This window comes from Anabrus simplex, chromosome 12 (assembly GCF_040414725.1).
Source record: "Anabrus simplex isolate iqAnaSimp1 chromosome 12, ASM4041472v1, whole genome shotgun sequence".
Taxonomy (NCBI): Eukaryota; Metazoa; Arthropoda; class Insecta; order Orthoptera; family Tettigoniidae; genus Anabrus; species Anabrus simplex.
In genome coordinates this window covers 68,430,586-68,456,312 of record NC_090276.1, presented here as the reverse complement: position 1 = coordinate 68,456,312, position 25,727 = coordinate 68,430,586, and the positions used below count along the sequence as shown (strand labels likewise).

The following is a 25,727-nucleotide window of genomic DNA, read 5'->3' as shown; positions in this document are numbered from 1 at the left end:
AACAATAACATTACATTGACCATTGTTTGTTGTGATGTTCTTTGTCTCTTACGCTGCCGCTCAACTCAGATAGATGGGATTACTGTTATGTACCGAGTATAACAGCCTGGCTGAATATTGGCGGGAAATAGCTGGGGAGTTGCAAAACTTTCTTCTTTAGCATGCCTTTCCTCCGGTTCATACATTTTCTGATGCTGCCGGTATGTAACAGATGGTTCATCATAGTATTCCAGCTATTCGGTCCCTACTCTTACGCGCTGGTTCGAATGAGCAGTGTGCATACTTAAAGGCAGAGGCTCAATTAGTAGTAGTAGTAGTAGTAGTATATGGGCCAATGACCTTAGATTTTAGGCCCCTTTAAACAACAAACATCATCATCATCATCAGTAGTAGACCTGGTCTAGAATTACAATATAGGCCTATCCCAAATGATATTACCGGTACCACAATTCACTAAATGACTCAAAATTCAACCCTGAAAAGAGCCGTTTCTTAAGAAAAGCTTCCTCCTCTTCACTTTTATTAAATTCTACATTAATTTTATTCCAAATTAGTAGTGAAGAGGGGGTTTCTCCTCTGGCCTGGAGGAAAAATTTACCTCCAAGTCAGATAGTTTTCCTCCAAGTCAGATAGATTTTTCCGCCTCCTGTGTAGTGAACCGAGATTTTCCGACTCATCGGGTACTCCTAAGAAACAGATTAGTAAAAGGGCATAGCTTTTGCCCTGGAAGTTTCCACTATTCGGCACCCCCACCCGGCCGAAATAAGACGAAGTGTGTTCACGGATCACGGCTGTCTGCGGAACTTTGGACTGTTATACCGGCAGCGTAGTACTGTTCGTTAAAAGCGAGAAAATGTGTGGTTATTCATTTGATCGAGTATTTCATATGAAAGCATTGTTTCTAATCACGTCATTCCTACTGACGTCATTGTAATGACCTGTGTTCATTTCAGTTGGGAAAACTACTAAGACGGCCTTTCTGAGGATGTAAAAAGGCAGGTGGAGAGTGTCTGTCATTATAATGAAAACTCCCCAACCCGATTGTGACTAATGGTAGGCAAGGGGCCTAACATACAATGAAAATTCCCTATCGCAGTCATCATATGAGAAAAGACGTTTGGTGACTCCGGGTCACGTTTCTAGGGTAACGTTAAGTGCTATGTAATTTAATACAATCCTGCTCACAACATGTACACTACCTAACCTAGAATTCTGTATACAATGTAGAATTCCATAGTGAATCACGAGTACATCAGCTAATTTATTATATATATAAAATAAACATAATTGCAATGCTGTCTTATGATGTTTAAGGAAGGGCCCAGAGGCGTTGCAGTAGTTAAATTCAGCCCTGCCTATAGTGCTCACCTATACCTAAATATGACACTCTACTGGTTCATCTGATCAACATCATCATCATCATCATCATCATTATTATTATTATTATTATTATTATTATTATTATTATTATTATTATTATTATCATCATTACTTCACACGGTCCGTTGCATTCGTAATATGCGTTTATTGTTAAAACAGTTTTCTTAAACCTCATTGTTACTTGCACCTTCAAGGAAGCTGATCTACATATCTGATTCAGTAGTGTGAAGGGATTTAAAAAAACGACAGCTCCTGTGACGATGGGAAATGTCTTAATATATATATATTTTTAGGTTTCCCACAACGTTTACGTATCGTTGCTCACATGTTCTTCATTCTCTTAATGTGAGCATTTCTTCTATTCTCTGATGAGGGAAGTCGTTTCACTGGTTTGTCCTCGTCTTGAGGTACCCTCCTGTCCTGGATTTTTTGTTTTAATATGCGTCTGTCCAGGACATCTTGTTCCGTTAGCTCGCTCAGCCTCAAATCATCAGCCCCTCCTTGGTGTCATCTGGGTCCTTTCAGATACAAAACTTCCGTTAGGATCTGTTTCGTCAGTCTGCTATCAGACATACGAATTACATGACCGAAGAAAGTCAGCCTCCTTTTCTTGATGACGTCCATTACTTTGCCACTAGCGAATACTGGTAACGTATGAAGACACGCTATGCAGTGGATCTTTATATTTTTCAATCCTCCCCCTGAAGGGGGAGGTGGGCCTCTTAGACGGTGACGCCGTCTCTTAGGTCAGGAGATTTGTTACGGTGAAGGTGAGAGGGTTGGCGGCCGTGGCCTAACCTAGGAATTGTCCTGGCATTCACCTTAGTGCAGGAGAATGGAAAACCACGGAAAACCATTCTCAGGATAGCCGACAGTGCGGACCAGTCCCTCTCCGCCTCCCCACTTGGCAACCGCCGATCATGCAGTGGAACCGAAGTTATTTCATTCGTGTCCTCCTGAGGGGAGGAGCTAAACAACTAGGTACCGGGCGAGTTGGCCGTGCGGTTAGGGGCGCGCGGCTGTGAGCTTGCATCCGGGAGATAGTAAGTTCGAATCCCACTGTCGGCAGCCCTGAAGATGGTTTTCCGTCCTTTCCCATTTTCAGACCAGGCAAATGCTGGGGCTGTAACTTAATTAAGGCCACGACCACTTCCTTCCAACTCCTAGGCCTTTCCTATCCTATCGTGGCCATAAGACCTATCTGTGTCGGTCGCCTGTCGCATTCCTCTGGGGCAGTGATTATTGACTGACAGATGAAATTATATTGGAGAGTGTTGCAGGAATGAAAGATGTCAGGGAAAACCGAAGTACCCTGAGAAAAACCTGTCCCGCCTCCGCTTTGTCCAGCGCAAATCTCGCATATTGACCGGGATTTGAACCACGGATCCCAGCCGTGAGAGGCAGTCGCGCTCCCGCCTGAGCCACAGAGGCCCATGCTGACTTATTCTTCTCCAATAAATACCGAAAGTATCACCGGAGAACATTTATATCCCGAGATCGTACAGTATGAAGTGCGAAATGGATTCTCTTTTTCGCCCTTCACAAGTCCGAAACCTTTCGCGGAGCAGATCTTCCTTCCCATATTTTATTTCCATTTCCTTATCTGTAATAAGTAAAATTCTAGCAAGATCCTCTCAGGCCGACTCTGTTGTAAGGGTGGACTCCAGATATCTTAATGATATTTTCAATGTAGTGAGAATGATTGCTGGAGAAATGACCTGATTATTTTGATATTTCGTTTTATAGTCACTCAGGAATTTTTATTCTCATTTTATATGCTTGTTTCTATGATTTTACCTAGTATATGTATATTCCTATTATTTCTCTTTTTCCTGATTTGATTTCTCATATTTTTAAAATTTTTATTGTTAAGAAACACGGCGTTTTACCCCATACAACAGCAAGAGGGACATGCAGTATGCTGACGAACGATCTAAACTTCGATACAGTCACAAGATCTCATCCCTCTCTGCCCTTCTAGCAATTATACCCGAGCTACGCCCAGTAGTTAAAATGAGCTTCACTCTAAATAGCATTCGTTTGTTTAAATAGTGAATAATAATCAAGGAAATGTTGTGTTGATTCTGCGTTGTGGTAACATTTGTTTAGAACCAGGTGACGTCACGTGTCCGCGTGTGTTTACTGCACATTGCAATGCTAATATCAAGCTGAACTCGCAAACAGCAGAGCAGCACGGACAGACAGGGATACACATACAGGGTGACCAGCTAGTTCTCATTGGCTAAGGTTTAGATTTAAGAGGGTTTACACTCCGCATTCACAGCCAGATAAGAGAAGTCGGAATGTAAAAAAATCTTAGACCTTTTAGACTTTCGTCCAAAAAATATATACACTTTCATTACAAACTTGTGTTTCTTTTCTTAAGATACTAGTTCCTAGCGTTTAATAATATACACATAAAATTATTCCATTTTCACATGGAACTTCTTGATTCCTACTAATTGATGCTTAGGGGGCAAAACAGCATGATCCTCGACCCGAAAATATCCAGGTGTTTTGTAGAAAATCATACAACCGCTTTTAGATTTTGAGGTGTATAATTATACCTATCCTCCTCTGTGGTGTAGTGGTTAATGTAATTATCTGCTACCCCCGGAGGCCCGAGTTCGATTTCCGGCTCTGCCACGAAATTTGAAAAGTGGTACGAGGGCTGGAACGGGTTCTACTCAGCCTCGGGAAGTTAGCTGAATAGAGGGGGTTCGATTCCCTCCTCAGGCATCCTCGAAGTGGTTTTCCGTGGTTTCCCCACTTCTCATCCAGGCAAATGCCGGGATGGTACCTAACTTAAGGCCACGGCCGGTTCCTTCCTTCTTCCTTGTCTATCCCTTCCAATCCTTCCATCCCCAAACAAGGCCCCTGTTGAGCATAGCAGGTGAGGCAGCCTGGGCGATGTACTGGTCCTCCTTCCCAGTTATTTACTCCTGATCGAAAGTCTCACGCTCCAGGACCCTGCCCTTGAGGCAGTAAAGGTGGGATCCCTCGCTGAGTCTGAGGGATAAACCAACCCTGGAGGGTAAACGGAGTAAGAAAGAAAGAATAATTATTCGTTCCTCATGTTAAAGTATTCTGAATTACTGTACATTTAAATAGAAATCACAATCATCTCAGATAGATAAATCGTAGAGACCGAAGGATCCACAAATCGTTATCTAATAATAATAATAATTCTGAAACACGTTATGAATTATCGTCTGCTTGAACAATGGCAGAAGCCTGCAAAATCACGCTAACTGTCTGTTAGTTCTCTGATAAAGGGGGTTAGTATGATGTACCCTAAACAACAGAATCACCAGTATTCTAAAGAAAAGAGAGTTTTACATCATGGAGGGGCACTTCATGTTCGAAGTCTGGTTTATCAGCACTCCAGTAACGACTGCTTTGTGTACACACATAACCATGGAGATGGAAACAGGCCTCGTCAGAGAATATTAAATGTGGGTCTGTTTGTACACTGTAAACATTTTCCAGACTCCACTCATAAAATGTGCTTCTACGTACGGTACAGGGTCACGTGGTTGAAGAGAATGTGCCACAGTTATTTTCTACGGCTTTAATAGTCAAAGCTTAGAAGCTTTTTGCACTGACCGTTATGAAATTAACACTTTTTGTGCAAAACCACGAAGTTATATTTTAGGAGAATTTTCCAGACGATGATCGAGGTTATCTACTTTTTCTTCGGCGTGGACCCTACGCTGCCTTTTATTTTTATTTTCACTGGACTCTTCCAGTTAGGCAGGATACTTTTAGTTTCTTGAAAGATTATGGACTGTTTTACGACTTGGAACGTCTACACCAGGTTCTCAAATTGAGCAAGTGGCTGCGTGGTTTGGGGCACTTGGAGGGTTCGAATGCCATCGTCGGCAGCCCTCAAGATGGCTTTCCGTGGATTCCTATTTTCACACCAGGCAGACATTGGGCCTGTACCTTAATTAAGGCCACAGCCGCTTCGTTCCTGCTTCTAACAGTTTCCTATTCTATCGTCGCCATAAGACCTATCTGTGCTGGGGCGAGTAATAAAAGTACTAGATGACCGGAGCTGCTTCGCAGCATTCGTTATAAGTAGGTCAGATAACTCGTCTTGATATGCCTGTCATGGTCATATTGTTTGTCTGCCCTTTTCGGTGGGTTTATGAGGATTTAATAAGAAGCGCGTAATGGGATGCCGCAGTTCTTGATGTAAAACTTGGTATTGTGTTGTAGAATGCAATAGCAGTTCTTCTATACAGAACGGTTGTCTTGTGAGCTCATAGATTAGTCTGGAAGGAGTGTCTTCTGCCAGGCAGGGAAATTTTTTAAGATACGCGGCCTTCACTCCTAATGTAGGTAGGTTATTCTTCGATAGGTGTTCCCAGATAATGTCTAAGGCATACGTCATGATGGGGTCTGTTTGTACGTAGACTTTTCTTCTCTTAGCAGCATGATTACGAACGCTGTGCCATCCGTTGAATATATTTTAAAGCTGGGAAAGGTTAGAGAATCAGAGTATCTAACAGGGAATAGTATTCTTTCGTGATCAGAGGCTTGACAAGGTAGTAATCAAACATGGCCGCATACAGTGACATTACTAAGATACAGAATGTATTGCGGGTTAGGGAAAGCATTCGCCTGCAGTTATTGGAGTGATTATTAAATGATATGATTTTATGATCACTCAAAGTTGGCTGAACTCAGACAGTTATCAGTGTCTTACGATTCACCGGCAGGTAATTCCGGAGAGAATAAAACAAGAATGAAGAAAATTGATGAAGTCGGAGTCGGACGGATTTGCCAAAGCTGTTTTTAGTAAACTCTTGTATTGTATAAATAAAGAAACGCTGTGGCTGGCGTTGAAAACACAGGATCAATAATACCCTTTATGACTAACTACAGAATTACGAAAACACTCTCTCTCACTCTTGGGAACAGCTGAAACACAACTGCGACGTTCAAGACGTGTACAGTTCTCTCAATTTTCTCGCTAACGGTTGGCGATTCAATCGTTAAGTATCACTCCCGACAGTAACCAGATATACGGCTGTCTACAGCCGCCTCTGCCGTGACCATTAGCATGCTTTCTTTGTCAGTAACACTCCACGTGGAATAGTTCAAAACCCTCGTTCACTTGTCATGTCTCCAGTGTTGCACAGCTGCACGCTGTTCTGTCCAGTCTATCTGCTCGCTCTCGGTGGATATATAGTTAAAACGGGGAGCTGACAACGCTGTGTCTCGAATTGGGAAATCTTGGACAAGGAATGTAAACACAGCCGGCCAGCTAGGCTTTGAAAGCGTGCAGGTCGTTAACGAGGAAATTGAGAGAACTATACAGGGATGCGCGCGCACACAACACAATGGCCAGAGTCAGCATGTGTTAGCATACGGCGCCAACCCTTTCCCGTGCACGGCGAACGAGCCGGGAGTTCACCCATAAGAAAAATACCGCGCCGGAATAAAGCGTATCTGATCACTCTGTATGAGACCTAGGTGTCTTGTTAGTTCGGTTTATTCAGAAGCCATAACTTTCAGTATTGTCTAATTATCATTAAGATATTAAATTAAGCTTATCAATTACTCGCAGAGAGGAGGATATAAACTAAGAATGAACCCGATGGATGAGTCTGTGCGTATGAATACGTTTCGGTGTTCAAGTTATGTAAGGCGAATTCAGGTGCATAGGCTAACTAGGGGAATAATGGACTAGGCCACTGAAGGTAAGAGAAGAAGAGGAAAATTGATTTTTAATGATTTTAAGATGTGAGGTGTAGAACTAAACGAGGTCACAGGGAGGATTGTGGAAATGCTAAGTTAATTCACAAAATATTTTGATTTAACGGAGAAAGACATGTAAGTCTGTACTGAAGCTGTATGAACAACCCGGAGCACGGTATCTACATTACCAACAAAAAAAAACAAACATGTAACTTCCTTAAGGAATGTGTTCGGTGGCATCAGGGTATAAAATGTGTATACTGAGGGGTTGTTGTGTTAGTCATTCATTTGTCACAATCATCGCCGATCAGATGGCGCTCAGAAGGTCTGTGCGTGCGCACTCTGTTTTGACTCTGCAGGCAGTAACTGTGCTGAAGTTAGAAGTGAACAGTGTTTGCAACATTCATTCTAGGGGACAGTGATGCCCCACGAGTACGTGCTCCTCTTGAACAACTGCAGCCATTTAAATGGGTTCGCATTATGGGTCTGAGGGAAGCTGGGTGGACGCATCGATGGGTTGCTGCACATGTTGGGCACAATGTATCGGTGGTGTGTTCCTGCTTTCAGCAGTGGTCTGTAGAACTTTCCCACACCCGTAGATCAGGTTCCGGCCGTCCGTCTACTACAGACGCATGTCGAGTTCGACGCATTGTACGAGCAGCAGTGAGCGACCGAACGTCATCCAGGAACGTTTGGGAACAGTCTGCTTGCAGCAGGATTACTATCACGTGTGCCTCTGGCCAGGCTACCACTGACACCACGACACCACCAAGCACGGCTACTCTGGTGTCGTGAAAGAGTCGTCTGGAGATGGGAATGGCGCTCCGTTGTCTTCAGTGACGAGAGTAGGTTCTGTGTGTATGCAGGTGATGAACGTACACGTGTACGGCGTAGACCTGGTGAGCGGCCTAATCCAGAGTGCATTCGCTCACGACACCTAGGCTTCTTGTTGTGGGAAGCCATCAATTACAACTCGCGGTCACAGTGGGTGTTTCTTCAGGGTAGACTGCACATTTTGTTGTCCCCGTGCTACTGTAATTTCTTCAACAGTAAGGTGATGTGTATTTACAGCAGGACAGTTCACATCCACATACAGCTGCTGCAACGCAACGTGTTCTACGTGGTATACAACAACTGCCCTGGCCAGCAAGATCACTGGATCTCTCGCCAAATGAACACGTATGGGGCATAGTGAAGCGGGGTCTTACGCGTTCTCCAGAGTCTGCAAGAACCATTGCCGAATTGCATCAAAAGGTGCAAGATGCTTAGGACAATCTATCGCAGGATACCATTAGACATCTTTATGATCGTTTGCATGCGCGAATACACTCTTGCATTGCCACGAGAGGGGATACACTGTGTATTGATGCGTCTGTTCGGGCACCCTTTACTGTGACATGTGTGTATCATTTGGTCTAAATTTGTAATCATATCCTCGTCCAATGATGAACGTCGCTTGTGAATAAAATGACCTTGTCCTTCAGGATGTTTCATGTTCTTCCGGCATATTATGAGGAATGAAAAGTACGACTGCTTAAATTGATCATGCAGAGCAAAATTGACGGTCCTAGAGGTCGCGGTCGGAGGAAATACTCTTGGTTGAGGAACTTACGGGATTGGACAGGACTAGATTCTAGTAGACTGATGAGGACAGCCGAACATCGTACAGACTTCACTGTGATTGTAACCAACCTTCAGTAATGGAGAAGGCACTTCACGAACAAGAAGTAGATTCCTATAGGGTTCTGTTGCTGGGCACACCAGCTTCGTAATGAGCCAGCCTCTTGTTGATGCAGTACACAAACACTAACTTATAAACAACGGTAAATTGATTGACGTGAATGGTTGTACCAGATTGCCTTGTAATTTGATCGTTTAGCTGTTTTGACCTCATGGGACGCAACGAACCAAGGGTAAGATCAGGCTGCCAAGCAGCACAAAGAAACTGCAACAACTAGATAAGGAGATGGCTGTGGGTGGAGCAGAAGCATTGTAACATTCCTCTACCAGCATAAATATATATCGACAAGATTCCGTGTATTCGAGTGTGCGTACTGGGTTGCAACTAATTTGTTGGAGAAGTTTTTATTTTTTAGTGTTTTTATAGTAATACGAATTCAAATATGTTTTCGGCAAGGATGGGACAGGAAAGGGCCAGGACTGAAAGTGGCCGTGGACACAGCACACTTGCCTGGTTTGAAAATGGGAAACCACACGAAAACCATCTAATAATAATACTGAAGACGGGGGAAACTTCAGAGCAACAAATAAGTTCACAAGAATATGGAGACAATATCTGAAACCATGAAGAGGAGACTGGCATTTTGAAGATAGTCGTACAGAATGAACAAAAACAGACTGACCAAACAGATATTTGATTACTTCTGGAAAAGATACACCACTACAGCATGGATTAAGGAAGAGCGGAAAGTATGGAAATTTTAGACAGAAATTAATTTAGGAACACACTGAAAATTTTGGAAAGGTTTCAGACCGAAGGAAGAACTAAGAAGGACCGGTAGAACAAGGGAAGTAGGTGAGCGGACACATGAAGGAGTATTGGAAACAGAGTAAACTCCACAGAAAAAAAAGAAATGAAGTGGTAGCGTGATCCTACGTGGTAAGTTCTTTATGCTGCTGATGATGATGGTACTGGGTTCACGTCCCACTAACTACTTTCACGGTTTTCTGGGAAGTTGGGTTGCCGGAATTAGGTCCCGCAGGAGTTCTTTCACGTGCCAGTAAATCTATCGACACGAGTCTGACGTATTTGACCACCTTCTAATACAACCGGACTGAGCCAGCATAGAAAACACCAACTTCAGATTAAGGCCAGTGCTCTACCGTCTGAGCTACACAGCCCGGTGGAAAGCTATCTTCAGGGTTGCCAATGACCAGATTCGAATCCACCATCCCCCAAATGTAAGCTTATAGCTACGCGGTCCATAACACGCAACGAACTCGCTCGCTTTGGATTTATATATATACCGCCTGACAAAAAAATGGAGTGGTTGTAAAGACCATGTGGGGCCGATGACATAGATGTTAGGCCCCTTTAAACAACAAGCATCATCATTATCATCATCATCATCATCATCATCACCATCATGAAAAGACCATTGCCTTTAATGAACTGATTACAATATGAGATGAAAGAGACAAGGTCGTCGGCAGTTACAGGTGGAATATTGGTGCCAGGTCAGTACGGAGTCGCACTGCCCCCCCCCCCTCCCTCCCGTCCCCTGGCCGAAATGCATACCTCTATGCGCTTCGGAATGGTGTCACAACAGCCTTTAGATCCTCTCTTGAGGCAAGTTCGTCCACAGTTGTTGCAGCTGTCGCTCCAGATCCCGCAGGTTGGTAGTGGGACGGATTCTCCTTCCAATGTCATCCCACACGTGTTCAGTGATGGAGAAGTCTGGGTATCTTGCTGGCCACGGGAGGACCTCAACATGCTCTAGGCAGTCCATAGACACGCGCGCTGTGTACACGTGCATTATCTTGTTGGAACACTGTCCCAAGGTGCTGTGCCGTAAGGGATAGGACGTGCGGACGCAGAATATCTGTGACTTATCACTGTGTCTTCAAAGCCTGATGTGACCTGAACGGATATACTATGGCTGCCCATACCGTGATGCCAGGGATTACGCCTGTGCGTCTTTCCACAATATGGGCATGATCTACCCTCTGCGCTCGACGCCGCCAAACCCGCACATGATGGTCATCGGAGGCTATGGAGAAGCGCTACTCATCACTGAACATGATGCGACGCCAATCGTCCACTGTCCATGCCTCCCGGGCAAGGCACCACTCCAAACGCAGGTGTGGTGTCAATGGCAACCGACGCGTAGGGCGGTATGATTCCAATCCGGCGATGCGAGTCGTCGAGACACTGTGTGGGAACTCACAGGATGTTGTAGAGTCTGCAATACATGTTCATGGATGGCGGCCGCCGAAGTATGGGGATCCCGCAATGCTTGAAGCACCATACGACGGTCCTCCCGCGGGGTGGTGTTTCTTGATCGACCCGAACCTGCACGACGTGACTGGGTGCCCTTGAGTCCAACATTGGGCCACTGTGACATCTGAATGGTCCACACGCCTGGCAATTGCACGAGACGACCAACCAGCCTCATGCAGAGTCCCACAATGCGGCCTCTGTCAAATTCTGTCAGTTGGTGGACAGGCTGTCTAACGTGTCTGCGAGGCATCGCGGCTGCTTCGTACTGTACATAGTCCTCCATGCATGTCTTGCTTAACTGTCTAACTCACAGCAGTTGACTGGTAACAACTTAACAACAGCACGGTCCATTACGAATGTAGTCCAGTGGGCGTTCTGCACATTACAGATCCTTGTAAATCTAATCATTTACTCACACACCAAGCATGTATACCGAAATGGGATAATAGTGGACCACTCCTTCTGGGTGATTAACTTTTTTGTCAGACGGTGTATATGATATTAACATATCACATTTTCTGCACAAATAAGTAATATTTTAACCATCCAAATTTGTTTTCTGCAGTCAGTTCAGAATTATCCTGAAAGTCACGATAACCTAAAGTTTAAGAAATATTTATCTATACCAATCGATATCTGGAAAGAAAGAAGAAACGCCAATAAATAATTAGGGGTTGAAAGAAAATGAGGAATCAGAACGGGATTAAATGCCAAGAAAGTTCATGACTATATAGGTTGGTGAGTCAGTGTAAAAGGGTGGTAAATGCTGTAACAGCAAGTGATGATTTGTTAGGAATCGAGCCAACTGAGATACATAAACAGGTTTACATAAATAGGGGCGTCGTCGAACAGAATCAATAAGTACTCTCCGGTTAGCTAAATGAAGTTTACTTTAACCAGCGTATTACAAGGTGTGCTCGGTAATGAAATGCTAACAAGCATTGATGTCAAATGTGTCCTTTCGGTCCCCGTATTAACAAGTCAACAACATAGACAAATCTCATTACGGCTGATGACGTTAAAATAGACTGTACCAACAAAAGATAGGCGACAAAATATTTTTCAAAGCATCGCTGGCAAATAAGATTCGAAGAAATAAATTGATTTTACTTTTGCAAATTTTGTAATGAAATAGAAAATGAATTTTTCATTCACCCATTCATCGTTACGGCCATATGTGGGCCTCGTTTACACAAGATACCTGCCCCTCTCAGACTTACGTCTTTTACTTTACATTTCCGCCAAAGGTCCGTAAGTCTTTGATGTTTTCTTTCCTTCTCTTCCACCGGGATATTTCGTGGCTTGACTAGTTGTTTTTAGGATGCATCCGCCATTCCGCAATTTTCTCCCTAAAGACCTGCATTTGCTGTACTTCTCCCTCCCTCTTCGACACCCATTTCTTCTAAGTGTTGACACCCCGCCCCCTTGGCCACAGGGGTTAAAATTTCCATTTTCCTTGCGTGGTCAGTACCTTATGACGTGTTTGTAGAAAGCTAGTCTCCTTTTTCCCGACAGTACTTGTTATTTTCTTGTCTCTTTCGTAACATTAACCCTTTCACTCCTTTTGACTGCTGTAGCAGTCGGGAGGGAGCTGTGCCTCATAGCTGGTCGTCTGCTGTAGAAAACGCCAAACGCGAGTCTTTCGGCTGTTTTCCGTTTCACTACGATAGACTGCTGTGGAAGTTCGGTCTTGGACGTCTCTCGTGGCTGCCTTGGAAGTCTATAGTTTCGGTTATGCTCACCAGATGACAGGAGTAACCAGTTCGAAGTTGAAAGCAATGTGTCCGGTATGTTACTCACTTCGCGCCTAGTTGCTCCTTCGTGCTGGCGTGCTTGCGCTTCTTGACTTAGCATTCAATCGCTTTGAAATTATTGTGAAGTGTATGATGATGATGGAGGAAAGATACACTGCGGAGGAAGCTCTTGCTCCCATACTGGGTAGTGACTTAGAAGAAGATGAGGATGATAGTGATTTGTAATGTAATTCTAGTGACGGAACGACATCAATCGTACCTTCTACTTCAGGCACGTTTACTACTCCAGTTACCGCTTTGTCGCCTAAAAGGTCAGCCTACTTCGATGATTCGATTGAAGATGAAGATAGTGAGGACGATAGTGCCTGAACCACCGAGCAGAAAACTACATTGGAAAAAGTAGAACCTGGATCCGAAGAAACATAAGTTCGTCGCAGCTAATTCCGGATTGAAAAATTTAATGGACAGCGCTGCCAAGTTAAGTTTTTTTCAGCTGTTTTTAACATAAGTATTACAAGTCTTCTTTGCAAGGAGGATTAAAAAGTCATAAGCACTTCACCGAATATGCGTTGCAAATAAAATACTTTCAAACTCTGCCCGTCACGACCCGACTGGGGACTGGGGAGCGGAGCGAGACAACTAACCCGGGCTCAGTGAACCACTCCCTGCTCGCTTCCAGAGGGTCACGCCACCATGCTCGCTACGCCGGAGTGAAAGGTTTAAACATTTGGTCTTATTTAGGAGGAGAGTAATTCCTTTAGTGATATTGTTTTCCTTGTGAAAATTAATTAATATATACAGAAAGGAATTAAAAATAGCCAATATAAATATGAATTTCCACTGTCTTGATATGAATGAATCGCCGAGCGAGTTGGCCGTGAGGTTAGGGGCGCCGACAGTGGGGTTCGAACCCACTATCTCCTGAATAAAAGCTCACAGCGGGCCGATGACCTTCGATGTTAGGCCCCTTTAAACAACAAGCATCTTCATCATCAAAGCTCACAGCTGCGCGACCCTAACCGCATGGTATTAAAAAACTAGGAGACTGACTTGTATGCTAATGAAAATGAAATGGCGTGTGGCTTTTAGTGGCGGGAGTGTCCGAGGACATGTTCGGCTCGCCAGGTGCGGGTCTTTTGATTAGATCCCCGTGGGCGACTTGCGCGTCGTGATGAGGATAGATACATACATCAGTGGAAAGGCTACATGACTTACTTGTGTCTACTACTCTACAATCCAGTATTAATTTACAACCAAACACGTAATATGATATTCTTTTATGGGATGAAAATAAACATTGGAAAAACGATAGTACTGATGATAACAAGAAATACACGTCCGTTGCATATGAAATTAGACAATGAGCCAGTACAAGAAGCTCAATTCAGGTATCTTGGGCAGAGCATAAAGGAAAATCTTCAGTATCAGCAGGAAATCAAAATCCGGATAGGTATGGCAAAGCAAGCCTTCCGCGATAAACAGGCTGTGTTCTGCCAAAGTACCATGTCCCTCACTTTGTGGAAAATAATATTGAAATCACACGTTGGGTCGGTTGCTTTGTACTGCGCAGAGACCTGGACGCAAACACATCGTGAAGTTAGAAGAATGTTTCGAGTTGTGGTCTTGGGTTAGAATGCTGGGTAGACAAGATCAAGACTGACACAGAGTTTACACGAGGACAGTAGACTGGACAATACAGTGAGCCAAGACAATATTGTCCTCGTGTGAACGAACTAGCCGAGGACAGGACAATGAATAAGCTACTGTCTTACGAGTTAGCCTCGCTTCCTATCTATCGGGACAATGCCTTCCCCCCACCATCGCTCTTAATTGTTCTGTTTATAAGTATGTTAGAGTAATTTGTAGTTTTTCTCTGGCGGGTATTGCTTCTCTCATTAATGTATCGTTACGTTGAATCATCGGTGAGACCTTCCTCAGATGGTCTTCAAAACATTCAGTTGACATCTTCTTGCACATTTTATATTCTTGAGGATCTTCTAATTCTTTTAATAATAAAACAGACGATCCTAATGAAGATCTGCATGACAACCATTTCCGTAATCACAATCTCTTCTTATTTTTAGTTATAACATCTTCAACTATATCTAACAATCTTCGTATAAGATATGAATCAATTTCCTTAATTTTCCTTGAAGAGCACGGCGTCGTGGATCCATTTTGATGATGGAAAGCGGACGACTTGATATTGTCTTGTCCTGCGCAAGGGAACTGTTCACGGAGCACAGGACAATACCAGGACAATACAATATTGTCCTGTCTTGCATACTGTCCTCGTGTAAACTCGGCTTGAGATATTAGAGACAGTATGCAGGAAGAGAAACAGCTGCTAACCAAAATCAAGAAGAGATCACTTCCATGGATGGGCTATAGACTCTGGTATTACAAGTTAATACTGTACGTGATGCTTTATAAGGTACGGTATTCAAATCCATTACCGGTTACAAGTTGTATTAACTTATTCGCTCCACTACGCGTTTCAGAGACTTAAGTTCATCGCCAGCGACACAGTGTTGCTCTACTTGGAACTCTGTTTAAGAGAATATTACTTACACTATATAAAACGCTAAAGTGTATGTTTCACAAAACTCAAGCTCTTAAACCAGAGGGAGTTAAAAGGTGCGGTTTGTACCAAAATCTTCCAAATCGTCTCAACAGTACACGAAAAATCTTGCATTTCTTGAAAAGTCAATGGAAATACTGTATATCTCTTTTCAAGATCAAATCATTATATGATCACTCCAGTAATTGCAGGCGAAGGTTTACCCTAACCAGCAATACATTCTGTACTTAGCAGGTTGCTAAGCGACTATCTCTTTCAGTAAAACGCTAACGTGTATTTCCTTAGTAATGCCATTGCATGCAGCCATGTTTGATTCAAGCCACTTCCTCTGATGATGGAAGAATAAATACTCTTCTCTGCTAGATACTCTTTGATTCTCTGACCTTCCCCAACTTCTGAATATACTCAACAGATGGCAGAACGTTCCTAATAACTTCCATGCTGCTAAGAGAAAACGCAGGTACAAACGCTTGAAAAAGTGGATGTCTACTTACCCGAACCAGTATTCAGCTACGGCCAATTGTATGTTGCACTATCTCGGGCAAACTCATTTGACAATGTTAAGATCCAGATGCGTCCGAATGGTCAAAGCACAGAGAATATTGCATGGAAAGAAATGTTATAAACTAAATTACGAATCCTGGCCTGAGAGATGGCGTTAGCGTCTAGAAGGCCCGCCTCCACCTTCAAGGGAGGAATGAATTTTTTTTAGTAGTACTAGTGAATCAGTTATTGTGTAGCAGTATTAAGTGTTCATAAAACTATTGAAAAGGACATGCAAAACAATATATAACTGTGATAGGAATATCAAGATGAGTTGAATGAAAACCTACAACCTGTTTTCCAGTCATTGGCCGGGTCAGGGATGGAATGAATGAAGCAGATATAGGCTATTACTACGATGGGGTCGCCACTCCCAAAGTGATTTATTAATAGCTGATAGATGCTATGAAATGAGAATGGAGAGTGTTGCTGGAATGAAAGGTAAGGTAAGGGTTATTCTGCCCGAAGGCAGGTCCGAACCTCCGCAGAGGTGTTCCTGAGCCGGAGTTTACGTGCGGTAGGGTGGCCAGTGCTGGAATGAAAGATGACAGGGAAAACCGGAGTACCCGGAGAAAAACCTGTCTCGCCTCCGCTTTGTCCAGCACAAATCTCACATGAAGTGACCGGGATTTGAACCACGGTATCCAGCGGTGAGAGGCCGACGCGCTGCCGTCTGAGCCAAGGAGGCTCCCAAGATGAGTTTTCAGACCTATTTATAACGAATGCGGCAGAGCAACATGGGTCCACTAGTATTACACTATGTAGGGATTATGCACATTATGGATTTATTACATCTCTGTTGGGTCAACTATAAGTGTACCTTCTCATAAATATACAGTTCTGCTTAACATTGTTTTTAAACAGTCATGTTCAATGTTATAATTGAGCATGTGTTGTGGTTCTAATAACTGATGTCTAATGTTTGTTTGTTATTTCTGAAAGAATTATTTCCTAGATACGAACAAGGGTTACATAACAACATGGTTATGTTATAAATGAAGGCAAAGTACCCGGTAAGTGCATGCAGTTACGGAGGTATGAAGAGCCGTAACGTACTGCGCAGGGCAGAATCATGTAGGAGCGACTCGGTGTGGGGGCAAACCGGTCTCAAGACTGAATACCCGATGACGACGAATTTATCTGGCTGTTCGCCTGGCGACAGTTACCTATCCAGAGTATAAGTTTCAAATCATTCAGTAAGTTTTAAAGTGTCGTACACCACGTAACATTCAGTGTGCCGCAGTAGCATTAAGACACACACATCATCGGTCGGAATTTCCAGCCAGAAATCCATATGAAACAAATTCAGAAATTATTACATTAGAAAAAGAAAGGAAGATTATGCAGAAGTGAAGAAAAGTGCACAAGATCGAGAGATATGAAGTTCACAGCCATGATTGGACCTGCCGGATGGCAGAACAAGCTATGATTATGATGATGATGACGATGACTCCGTACAACTTCGTCCATAATTATCGTTGGTTAACCGTTATGGTACCATCTCATCGGGTTCAGGGAGAGATTTGACCACCTCCATATTAGTTCCTTCGTGTAGAGTCTCTTTTTCTTCTTTGAAGTGGATCACGTCCGGCACGGATTATCTTAGCACTTCTGAAAAGTTTGTATTCAACTGAATTTTCTTCTTTTGATGAAACAGTACCCACATTGCTCACCAGATAGCTAACTATGCGCCATTCTAATTGGGAAAGTAGTTGCTGACTCCATACTTGCACACAAGTCGTATGTTTTCTTGTAGTTGCTTAGCCATCAGCAATTATACAGCTATGTAAAAGTAATGCCAAACAACAATGTAATATCATATTACTTAAACTCTGAACTTTGTAACTGGCTCCGATAAGCTAGGTGTTTCAGACCTCACTCTTCAAAACTGCAAACTGTCCTGCCGTTTTGAGAAAATGACCGAGATCATTTGCGAGATGCATAACCAGCCCGCTTGGTGACGACATCATTAAGGCGGGAAGTCTTCAATGGTCTGACACAGTGGTTGGCCGGTTCACCGTCAGAATGTTGGCCAGCAGGCTAGGAGAGGTGGTGGTATACAATTTCTAATCACTAGATTGCGTGTCAAAAGCCTGGATTCAATTCCAAACCTCTCGGCATATGGAGTAAAGGTATATGGCGCTGTTTATGGTGATTCGTTGGTTGGATAGACACGTTAAGGTTGGTCTAAATCACACACGTTTGATGCTATTCGACAAGGGTAGGGTATGTGTCCGCAACGAGTTTCGCCCTCTCCCTACATCATCATCTCACTCCTAGAAGCGCAAGTCACCCATATGCATCAAATAGACCTGCACAAGCAAGCTAACATTTGCTTGGGCACTCCCGGCACTAAATGCCAAACCCTAAATAAATTACATTGTAAAACTTACCGGTAAGTATACAAATCGCATCGAAATTTCCACAACTTCCACAAGAAAGCTTCTTTATAAATTATGATAGCATCGTAAGGGATAACAGAATTCAAATAAGAAATGTTTCCCGAAGGAAGTACTTACAGTCTTGACAATATTGTCCACTGGTACCAGCCGGGCAATGACACGTGTGGGGTTTGATGCACTGCCCTCCAAACCGACAAGGAGGGTCACAAATGGCTGCAACAAGAAACACACACCACGTCTTATGAAATCTATTCTAGGCTCACTGAATATCCTTTGTAAACACTCAAGCAACGAGTAAATATATGCTTCGACAAAAATGGCACAAGCCTTTTCTAGAATAATGAGATTCTGGTGTAAATGTGTACAGATCTCTTTCGGAATGAAACTGAGAAACAAAACCAAAGCCATAATATAAGCCAAACATCATCGTAATTATAGACAACGTTCGTCATATTGACACAGAGTACAAGATTGAAAAATGAAAATCCACAGCCTGTTTCCAGCAATTCGACCGGCTTAGGAATGGAATGAATAAAGTCCCCATCTAGCGGCGAGAACAGGAATTGTGCCAGCTCCCGAAGCCTGTCGCACTCCTCTGACAGGTGAAATGAAGTGATAACGGAGAGATTTTAACTCCTACTAGTGATCACTGTCCTAAAGTAATTTCTGAATAGTTGCATTACTTCCACATACCAAACTACGATCCCTACATGGTAATAACTAAGAAATTTACAGTTTTAACAGCTTTAAAAATATGAGATAAAGTGTTTATTAGTCATCATAAATAAGTGGTTTTGTGTGTTGTGATGTGTTTCATACATACAGTATTGGAACTGGGTGTTAGTTAAATACTGAACCCAATCAAGTATCAAGAAGAAGAAGAAGATAACGGAGAGTGTTGCTGAAATGAAAGATAACAGGGAAAACCGGAGTACACGGAGAAAAATCTGTCCCGCGCTTCGTCCGGCACAAATCTCACATGCAGTGACCGGGATTTGAACCACGGAAACCAGTGGTGAAAGGCCGGCGCGCTGCCACCTGAGTCACGGAGGCTACAGTAAAAGAGTAAGGAATCAAACCATATTTTCATAAACCCCCGTTTGTGTCGTAAGTACCAGTTATAGCAGTTTGTACGAAACATTTTAAGTCGCATTTCATTCGCTGTTGTCCGATTGCGTGTCTGCAGAGAAATATTCATCACTTGTATTTTGTGATGTGTTAATAATGATAACAATTAATAACTATTTCATCCATAGCAATTTCGATAATAATAATGGCGTATGGCCTCCGGAGAGGCCTGGTGCAGGTCTTTTTCTAGGAGACAGCAATTTCGATAACATTTATAGACAGACCACGCGTTTCGACGGAGCCCAGATCCATGGAGCAGTTTTATCCCTTCGGCCTTGTGGGCTTTGAGTGCTCCAATGATCGTCTTGAAGTACTAGGACGTCTTTGCAGTACCCCTCCCAATCCATGTGGGTGATGTACGAAAGCGCACTCTCGATCCATTCTCTTCTATGTGCAGCGGTCTCGTGATGATGTGTTGTGTAAAATGTGTCTTTATCTTCGACCAGACTAGTTTCATAGCATTTAAATTGCAATTGTATGGAGGAAGACGAATGACTGTGTAACGCTGTGCAGTTGCTATTATGTCACGGGGCTTCTTTCCTCAGCACAGTGTCGCAAGAGTTACCCCTCCTCTGTAACAATTGGGTCATTGTCAATCTTTTATAGCGTCTTGTGGGGATTTCTCGACCTACCTTGAATGGTACAGCGCATTATCCATGACTATGTATGCATGTATTTATTTATTTATTTATTTATTTATTTATTTATTTATTTATTTATTTTCCGTGTCCAGATACATTGCTAAATAATGTTTTTCCAACATTCAGCTACAAGGTCAGCTTTGTCATTGGCCTGCAAAACATCTTTCTTTGTGCGTGGTGACGGTAAATGCTGACAAATCAGAAGGTTTTCTTCATCCTGCAGTAGTCCACAATCGTAGGTCATGTCTCCTTGTACATAGCCTCACTTAACTAGGTTAGACTTGCACTTTGAAACACCTGACCGTAGTCGATTTCTTCCAGACGGGATACGGAAGGCGAAAACCTGCAGAAGGTTCTTCCTTTAAACTCAGCAGTGGATTACATATTTGCTGTTGCCACAGTTCACGCCTTCGTTTTTTTTGGCGTATCAACCTGTGGTATTGTTGTTCTTAAAAACTCTATGATAGACGCCGGAAGAAGGTTAGGTCCTACACTTCTTCGGAATCTTTTTCGAATTTGGCGGAGTTCATATGATCGTGATAATCGCCTTCGGTAGACCACGCTTCAAATAACAGTTGTGCTTTTTCAATAAATATATCTTTGGACGCTACACTGGCTACAATCAGCCTTTTAGATGAACTTCCCCACGCGCTCACACCCAGGACATCTTTTTCTTTCTGCCAGCATTTCCAAGCCGTTAAATTGATGTCCATTCATGGTTCTTCCAAGTAAAACGTTTCCTTACCTCCTTCCTTGACATGTTTCATTTGGACAAGAAAATGAGAAGGCCAGTCAATAATGTCTTCCCGATCTACCAGCAGAACATGTATATTCTGCACCGTTTTCCAAACGAACCCCATACTTCTTAATACTGTTCGAAGATAAGTTGGGCCCTTTCTCCAGTTTATCATTCACCAGATTGGCTACGTGGTAGTAATTGAGCGTTTCAATTAGGAGTATTGCCACTCCTTGCAGGGATAACAGTTTCACAACGCCTTCTCACAAGATGTCGCACGTTCAGTTGAGACATACTCCCCTAGCTTCCTAAAGGGTGTTTCTAAGGGCTTTTAGTGTTTGACGAGATGCGTTGTCCCACTTGTTCGATCGGATTCAAGTCGGGGGCTCAACAACTGACGGATGAAGTCGCTCACGACGCCTTGTCGAGATTCGCCGACGACCATATGAACGATATAACGTAAAACATGATTTATCTGAGAACAGTACAGGACGCCAGTGTCTTAGCCGCCATTGCAGTTCTGACATATACTACTCTCTAGCAAACTGCCGTCTACTACCACGATGTTGTCTTTGGGTTGTTGGGATCTTAATTTTCTTCTCGAAGCCCGTTGCTGACATTTTGGTTACTAACTCGTACCCCAGAAGTTTCTGTAGATCCAACTGTAGTGGTCCTGCTGTAACTTGGCGGTTTAGAAAAGCTTATAGACGCACAAAACGATCCTACCCTGGGATTATTTACTTTGGCGGCTCGTGCCAGGGAGTCTGGCAACACTTCGAGTATCCTGGAAACGTTTCTACTGGTACCAAATCGTACTCTGAACACCCGCTAGCGTTCTGGCAACGTCCATCTCTTGACTAGTCTTCTTGAAGCTATGTAAGAGCATGACTGGATTCAGTCGACGATAACAGCTTCTTTCGTTGCCTAACTAGGTTCGCACGGTCACCCATCACTTGTATATCACTTGTTTATTGAACATACTTTAAAACTCCACTCAAAGCTTATTCGTCTACGAAAGCCATTCCACGTCATCTCTCTACTGACAGCTCGGAACATACCGTTTCCTTTCTCCCAAGTTTTCCCAGTACAAAACTTGCAACATTTTCGTGGCAGTAATCTTTTATCGGAGAGCAACTAGAACAAATCGGGCTGCTTTCCTTTGGATCTCTTCCAATTTTCCGATCAAGTAATCCTTGTGAGGGTCCATACACTGGAGTCGTAGTCTAATTAGGGTCTTCCTAGAGACTTAAACGCCCTCTCCTTTACATCCTTACTACAACCCCAAATACTCTAATAACCATATTAAGAGATGTGGAACGTTTATTTATAATCCTATTTATGTGATTACCCCAATGAAGATATTTCTTTATATTAACACCAAGGTACTTGCTGTGGTCTTCATGAGGTACTATAATCCGATCAACATACACTGGTACTTAAAACTGAAAGGACTTTTCCTGTTAGTGAAACTTACAACCTGACTTTTCACCCCGTTTACCATTATACCATTGTCTGCTGTCCATCTCACAACTTCGTTGATCCAACCAGTCTTCGCAAACTGAAAATATGACCAATATAATGTACTTCACGGGAGTCACATTTAGAAACTTTTACTAACATTTTTTGCTGAATTCCTCTCTTTTGAAGCGATAAAAGTTTTCCTCGTTGTTACAGAGAAGGAAGTCCGTTCAAAGGGAATGGAGGTCTCTGTGTGTGTTACTCATAGCATCGGTTTGTTGATCATTCATTATACACGAAAAACACTGCAAAATGTTGCGTGAAAAGGAATACGAGAGAAACCTCTAGCTGTATGCATCTGTAACTAGCTCCAAGTCCAACTGCATTAAATAGATGAAATATTTATCATATCATTTAGTAAACGTAGAAGCGAAATCATTTAGTAAAGTACGGTCGTCCAGGGAGATGAGACCTAACAGAGAACTTTATGTGAAGAAGAGGAGGGATAAACGCTGCTAAATTAACCAGTCGTCTAATACATCGGTAGCTAACAACGCGAACAGGGTACATGAGCGTTAGAAAGTTGGCCATACTGATAAACAATTTGAAAAAGAAATAATTCTATATCTCGCGCTGTTGGCATTCAGCTGCTGAATTTAGTCCATCAGATCGCACTGCGGGCGAATTTAAATGGACTTTGCGAGGCGGTGTTGCTATATCCGCTCGCGGCTTAATAGGCGGTGATCAGCCATCAATGATCTGCAGATGGCAGTTTCCCTATTATTTGCTTACCTACTTTTTCCTTAAATATTTCCAACGAACTTAGAAGTTTATTGAACATTTCCTTTGATAATTTATCCCAACTCCTTACCCCTCCTCCTATAAATGAACATTTGCCCCAATTTGTCCTCTTGAATTCCAACTTTATCTTCATAATATGATCTTTTCTACCTTTAAAAGCCCGTGCGGTTAGGGCGCGCAGCTGTGGGTTTGCATCCGCGAGATAGTGGGTTCGAACCCCACTGTCAATAGCCCTGAATATAGTTTTCCGTGGTTTTCCATTTTCACACCAGGCAAATGCTGGGGCTGTACATAAATTAAGATCACGCCCGCTTCCTTCTCACTCCTAGGCCTTCCCTATCTCATCGTCGCCATAAGATCTATCTGTGTCGGTGCGACGTAAAGCAACTTAAAAAATATATATACAGAAACATGTTACACTCTGTTTTCATTTAATTCATAAATCAGATCTATAGTGTACCTTGTGTTTCGAGTTGAAGTTGTAGTGGACTTGAACGGAACTGTCGAGCTGTGGCAGCAAGAGTAGCTCTAGATGACACGCAATGAGACGCTTCTGCTTCTCTGTCTGTATTTATCTTCATTTTCACATAGCCTATGTTTAATTAATGCCACGGCATCTTTCTATACTGGCAATCTTCCACTCGATAGTTTATCATACTGTCACAAGATGGCAATAGTGTACCCTCTCGTACCTCGGCGTTTCTTCCTCTTTGATTTTAAGTCTCTTAATGATATTTTTTCTTTGAACTTCGGAAAGAAAGCAAAATGTAGTCCAGAAACACAATGCAGGCCTTCTTACTATATTATAATATTTATAATAGATTCAAATGATGTTATGCTGGAGTGTCGCGCAGATTCCCTAATTCCTTATCTTTACTTAACTTAGTAAGTTTTATACATTCTTACCACTGCAGCGAAAGCTAGTACACGAACAAAACCTACAGCTAAACAAGGACAGCTTCAAGAACTACCAGAACGCATAATACAACTAGGGATGGCAGTTTTTAAAAAAATACCGATATATCGATATTTCGATATATTGAAAACTTATTTTCGATAATCGATATTTATTGCACATAATATATCGGTATATTCAAGCGATATCGATATATCGTAACCCAAGAGTAACTACAATATCATCACCAGATCTCAATGCATATATATCAATATTGGTTTATTCTGCCTGTGCACGCGACTGGTTGGTTGAGTTTATCTTGCTACTGGAATTCGCGGTTTAATTATCCATGGAAATTATCCATCAACGGCTGCTAATTTCAGATGAGCACCAGCCTGCACGATTGCTAGGGTTATACTTCCATAACACAAATTTTCATTCACCCGCAGCCACAAGACAGCAGTCGAGGCATAGATCCTGAATAAATAGCTTTTTTAGAGTGAAAGAAGTAGTGTCAGTAATGCTTGATGTTCATATAAACCTCGTAAATTAGTAGAAATGGCTGAAAATAGTTAAGAATATGATGCAGCATCTACCGTGCAAGTATTTATGGTTTTATCATTGCATTGATAGGATAAACAAGGAAGAGGGAAGGAAGCGGCCGTGGCCTTAATTTAGGTACCATTCCGGCATTCGACTGGAGGAGAAGTGGGAAACCACGGAAAACCACTTCGAGGATGGCTGAGGTGGGAATCGAACCCACATCTACTCATTTGACCTCCCGAGGCTGAGTGGACCCTGTTCCAGCCCTCGTACCACTTTTGAAATTTCGTGGCAGAGCCGGGAATCGAACCCGGGCCTCCGGGGGTGGCAGCTAACCACACTAACCACTACACTACAGAGGTCTTACCACGCTTACGTCTCTTGGTTAACTGTTTTGTTGAAACATTCAAATTTACGTGCAAACCAGATTCAGAATGACATAAAATGAAATGAAATTTTCCAATCATTTAGTAATACATAGAAGCAGATTCGAACAAATCAAAACATTGTTGATGGCTTCAAGCATGCTGCACATTTTAACGGACTTAAATTCTTAGCTGCCGCCTTACCTTATAAAGTAAGGAGTCAATCAAATTCGGAATTATATACAAACAAATTAAAAATTTTAATCATTCAGTATTATGTACAGATAGATACAAACAAATTAAATATTTCTTGATGGCTTCAAACAAGTTGCATATTGTTAATAGATCCCCAATTTATAGAACTTCAATATAATTTCAAATCCTTGTATTTTGGAAAAGAAATAATTTTATATCGAGATATATCGCTATTTTGTTTTGATAGTAGGATAATATCGGCATGTCGATATCGAATGAAATATCGATATTTATTATATCGGAACGTCCCTAGGTGTTATCGATGCCTACGAGATAAGTAAAGGCCTCAGCATGCACGGTCTCTTCAAGTACTAAATTGACAGAGTAGCAGCAGTTCAAATATCGCCGCTGGATGTGAGATTTTCCCTCCATTAGTCAGCACGATTCCAATTGGCATTACGATAATAACTTGCACATAAAAGCACATTACAAATATAAAACATTGCGTTTTGAGTAGGAAAGTGATATTTCTATGACGTTTAATGAAGAAAAATAAATGTATCACCGAGTAATTCAAGATGAGCTCATACGAATCAGGTAGTATAATTGCAACCGGAAAGTACACATCCTAATAAAAA

At 42.5% G+C, this 25,727-nt stretch overlaps 1 protein-coding gene across 1 annotated transcript in view; it reads right to left on the bottom strand.

The window, feature by feature from the left end:
• The window catches only part of LOC136884148 (uncharacterized), a 239,606-nt gene that overhangs the window by 12,090 nt on the left and 201,789 nt on the right, over window positions 1-25,727 (bottom strand). The window contains exon 11 of the mRNA XM_068229811.1: window positions 18,445-18,540. Within this exon, the coding sequence (XP_068085912.1) occupies window positions 18,445-18,540 (96 nt within the window). The remainder of the gene's footprint in view (window positions 1-18,444; window positions 18,541-25,727) is intronic.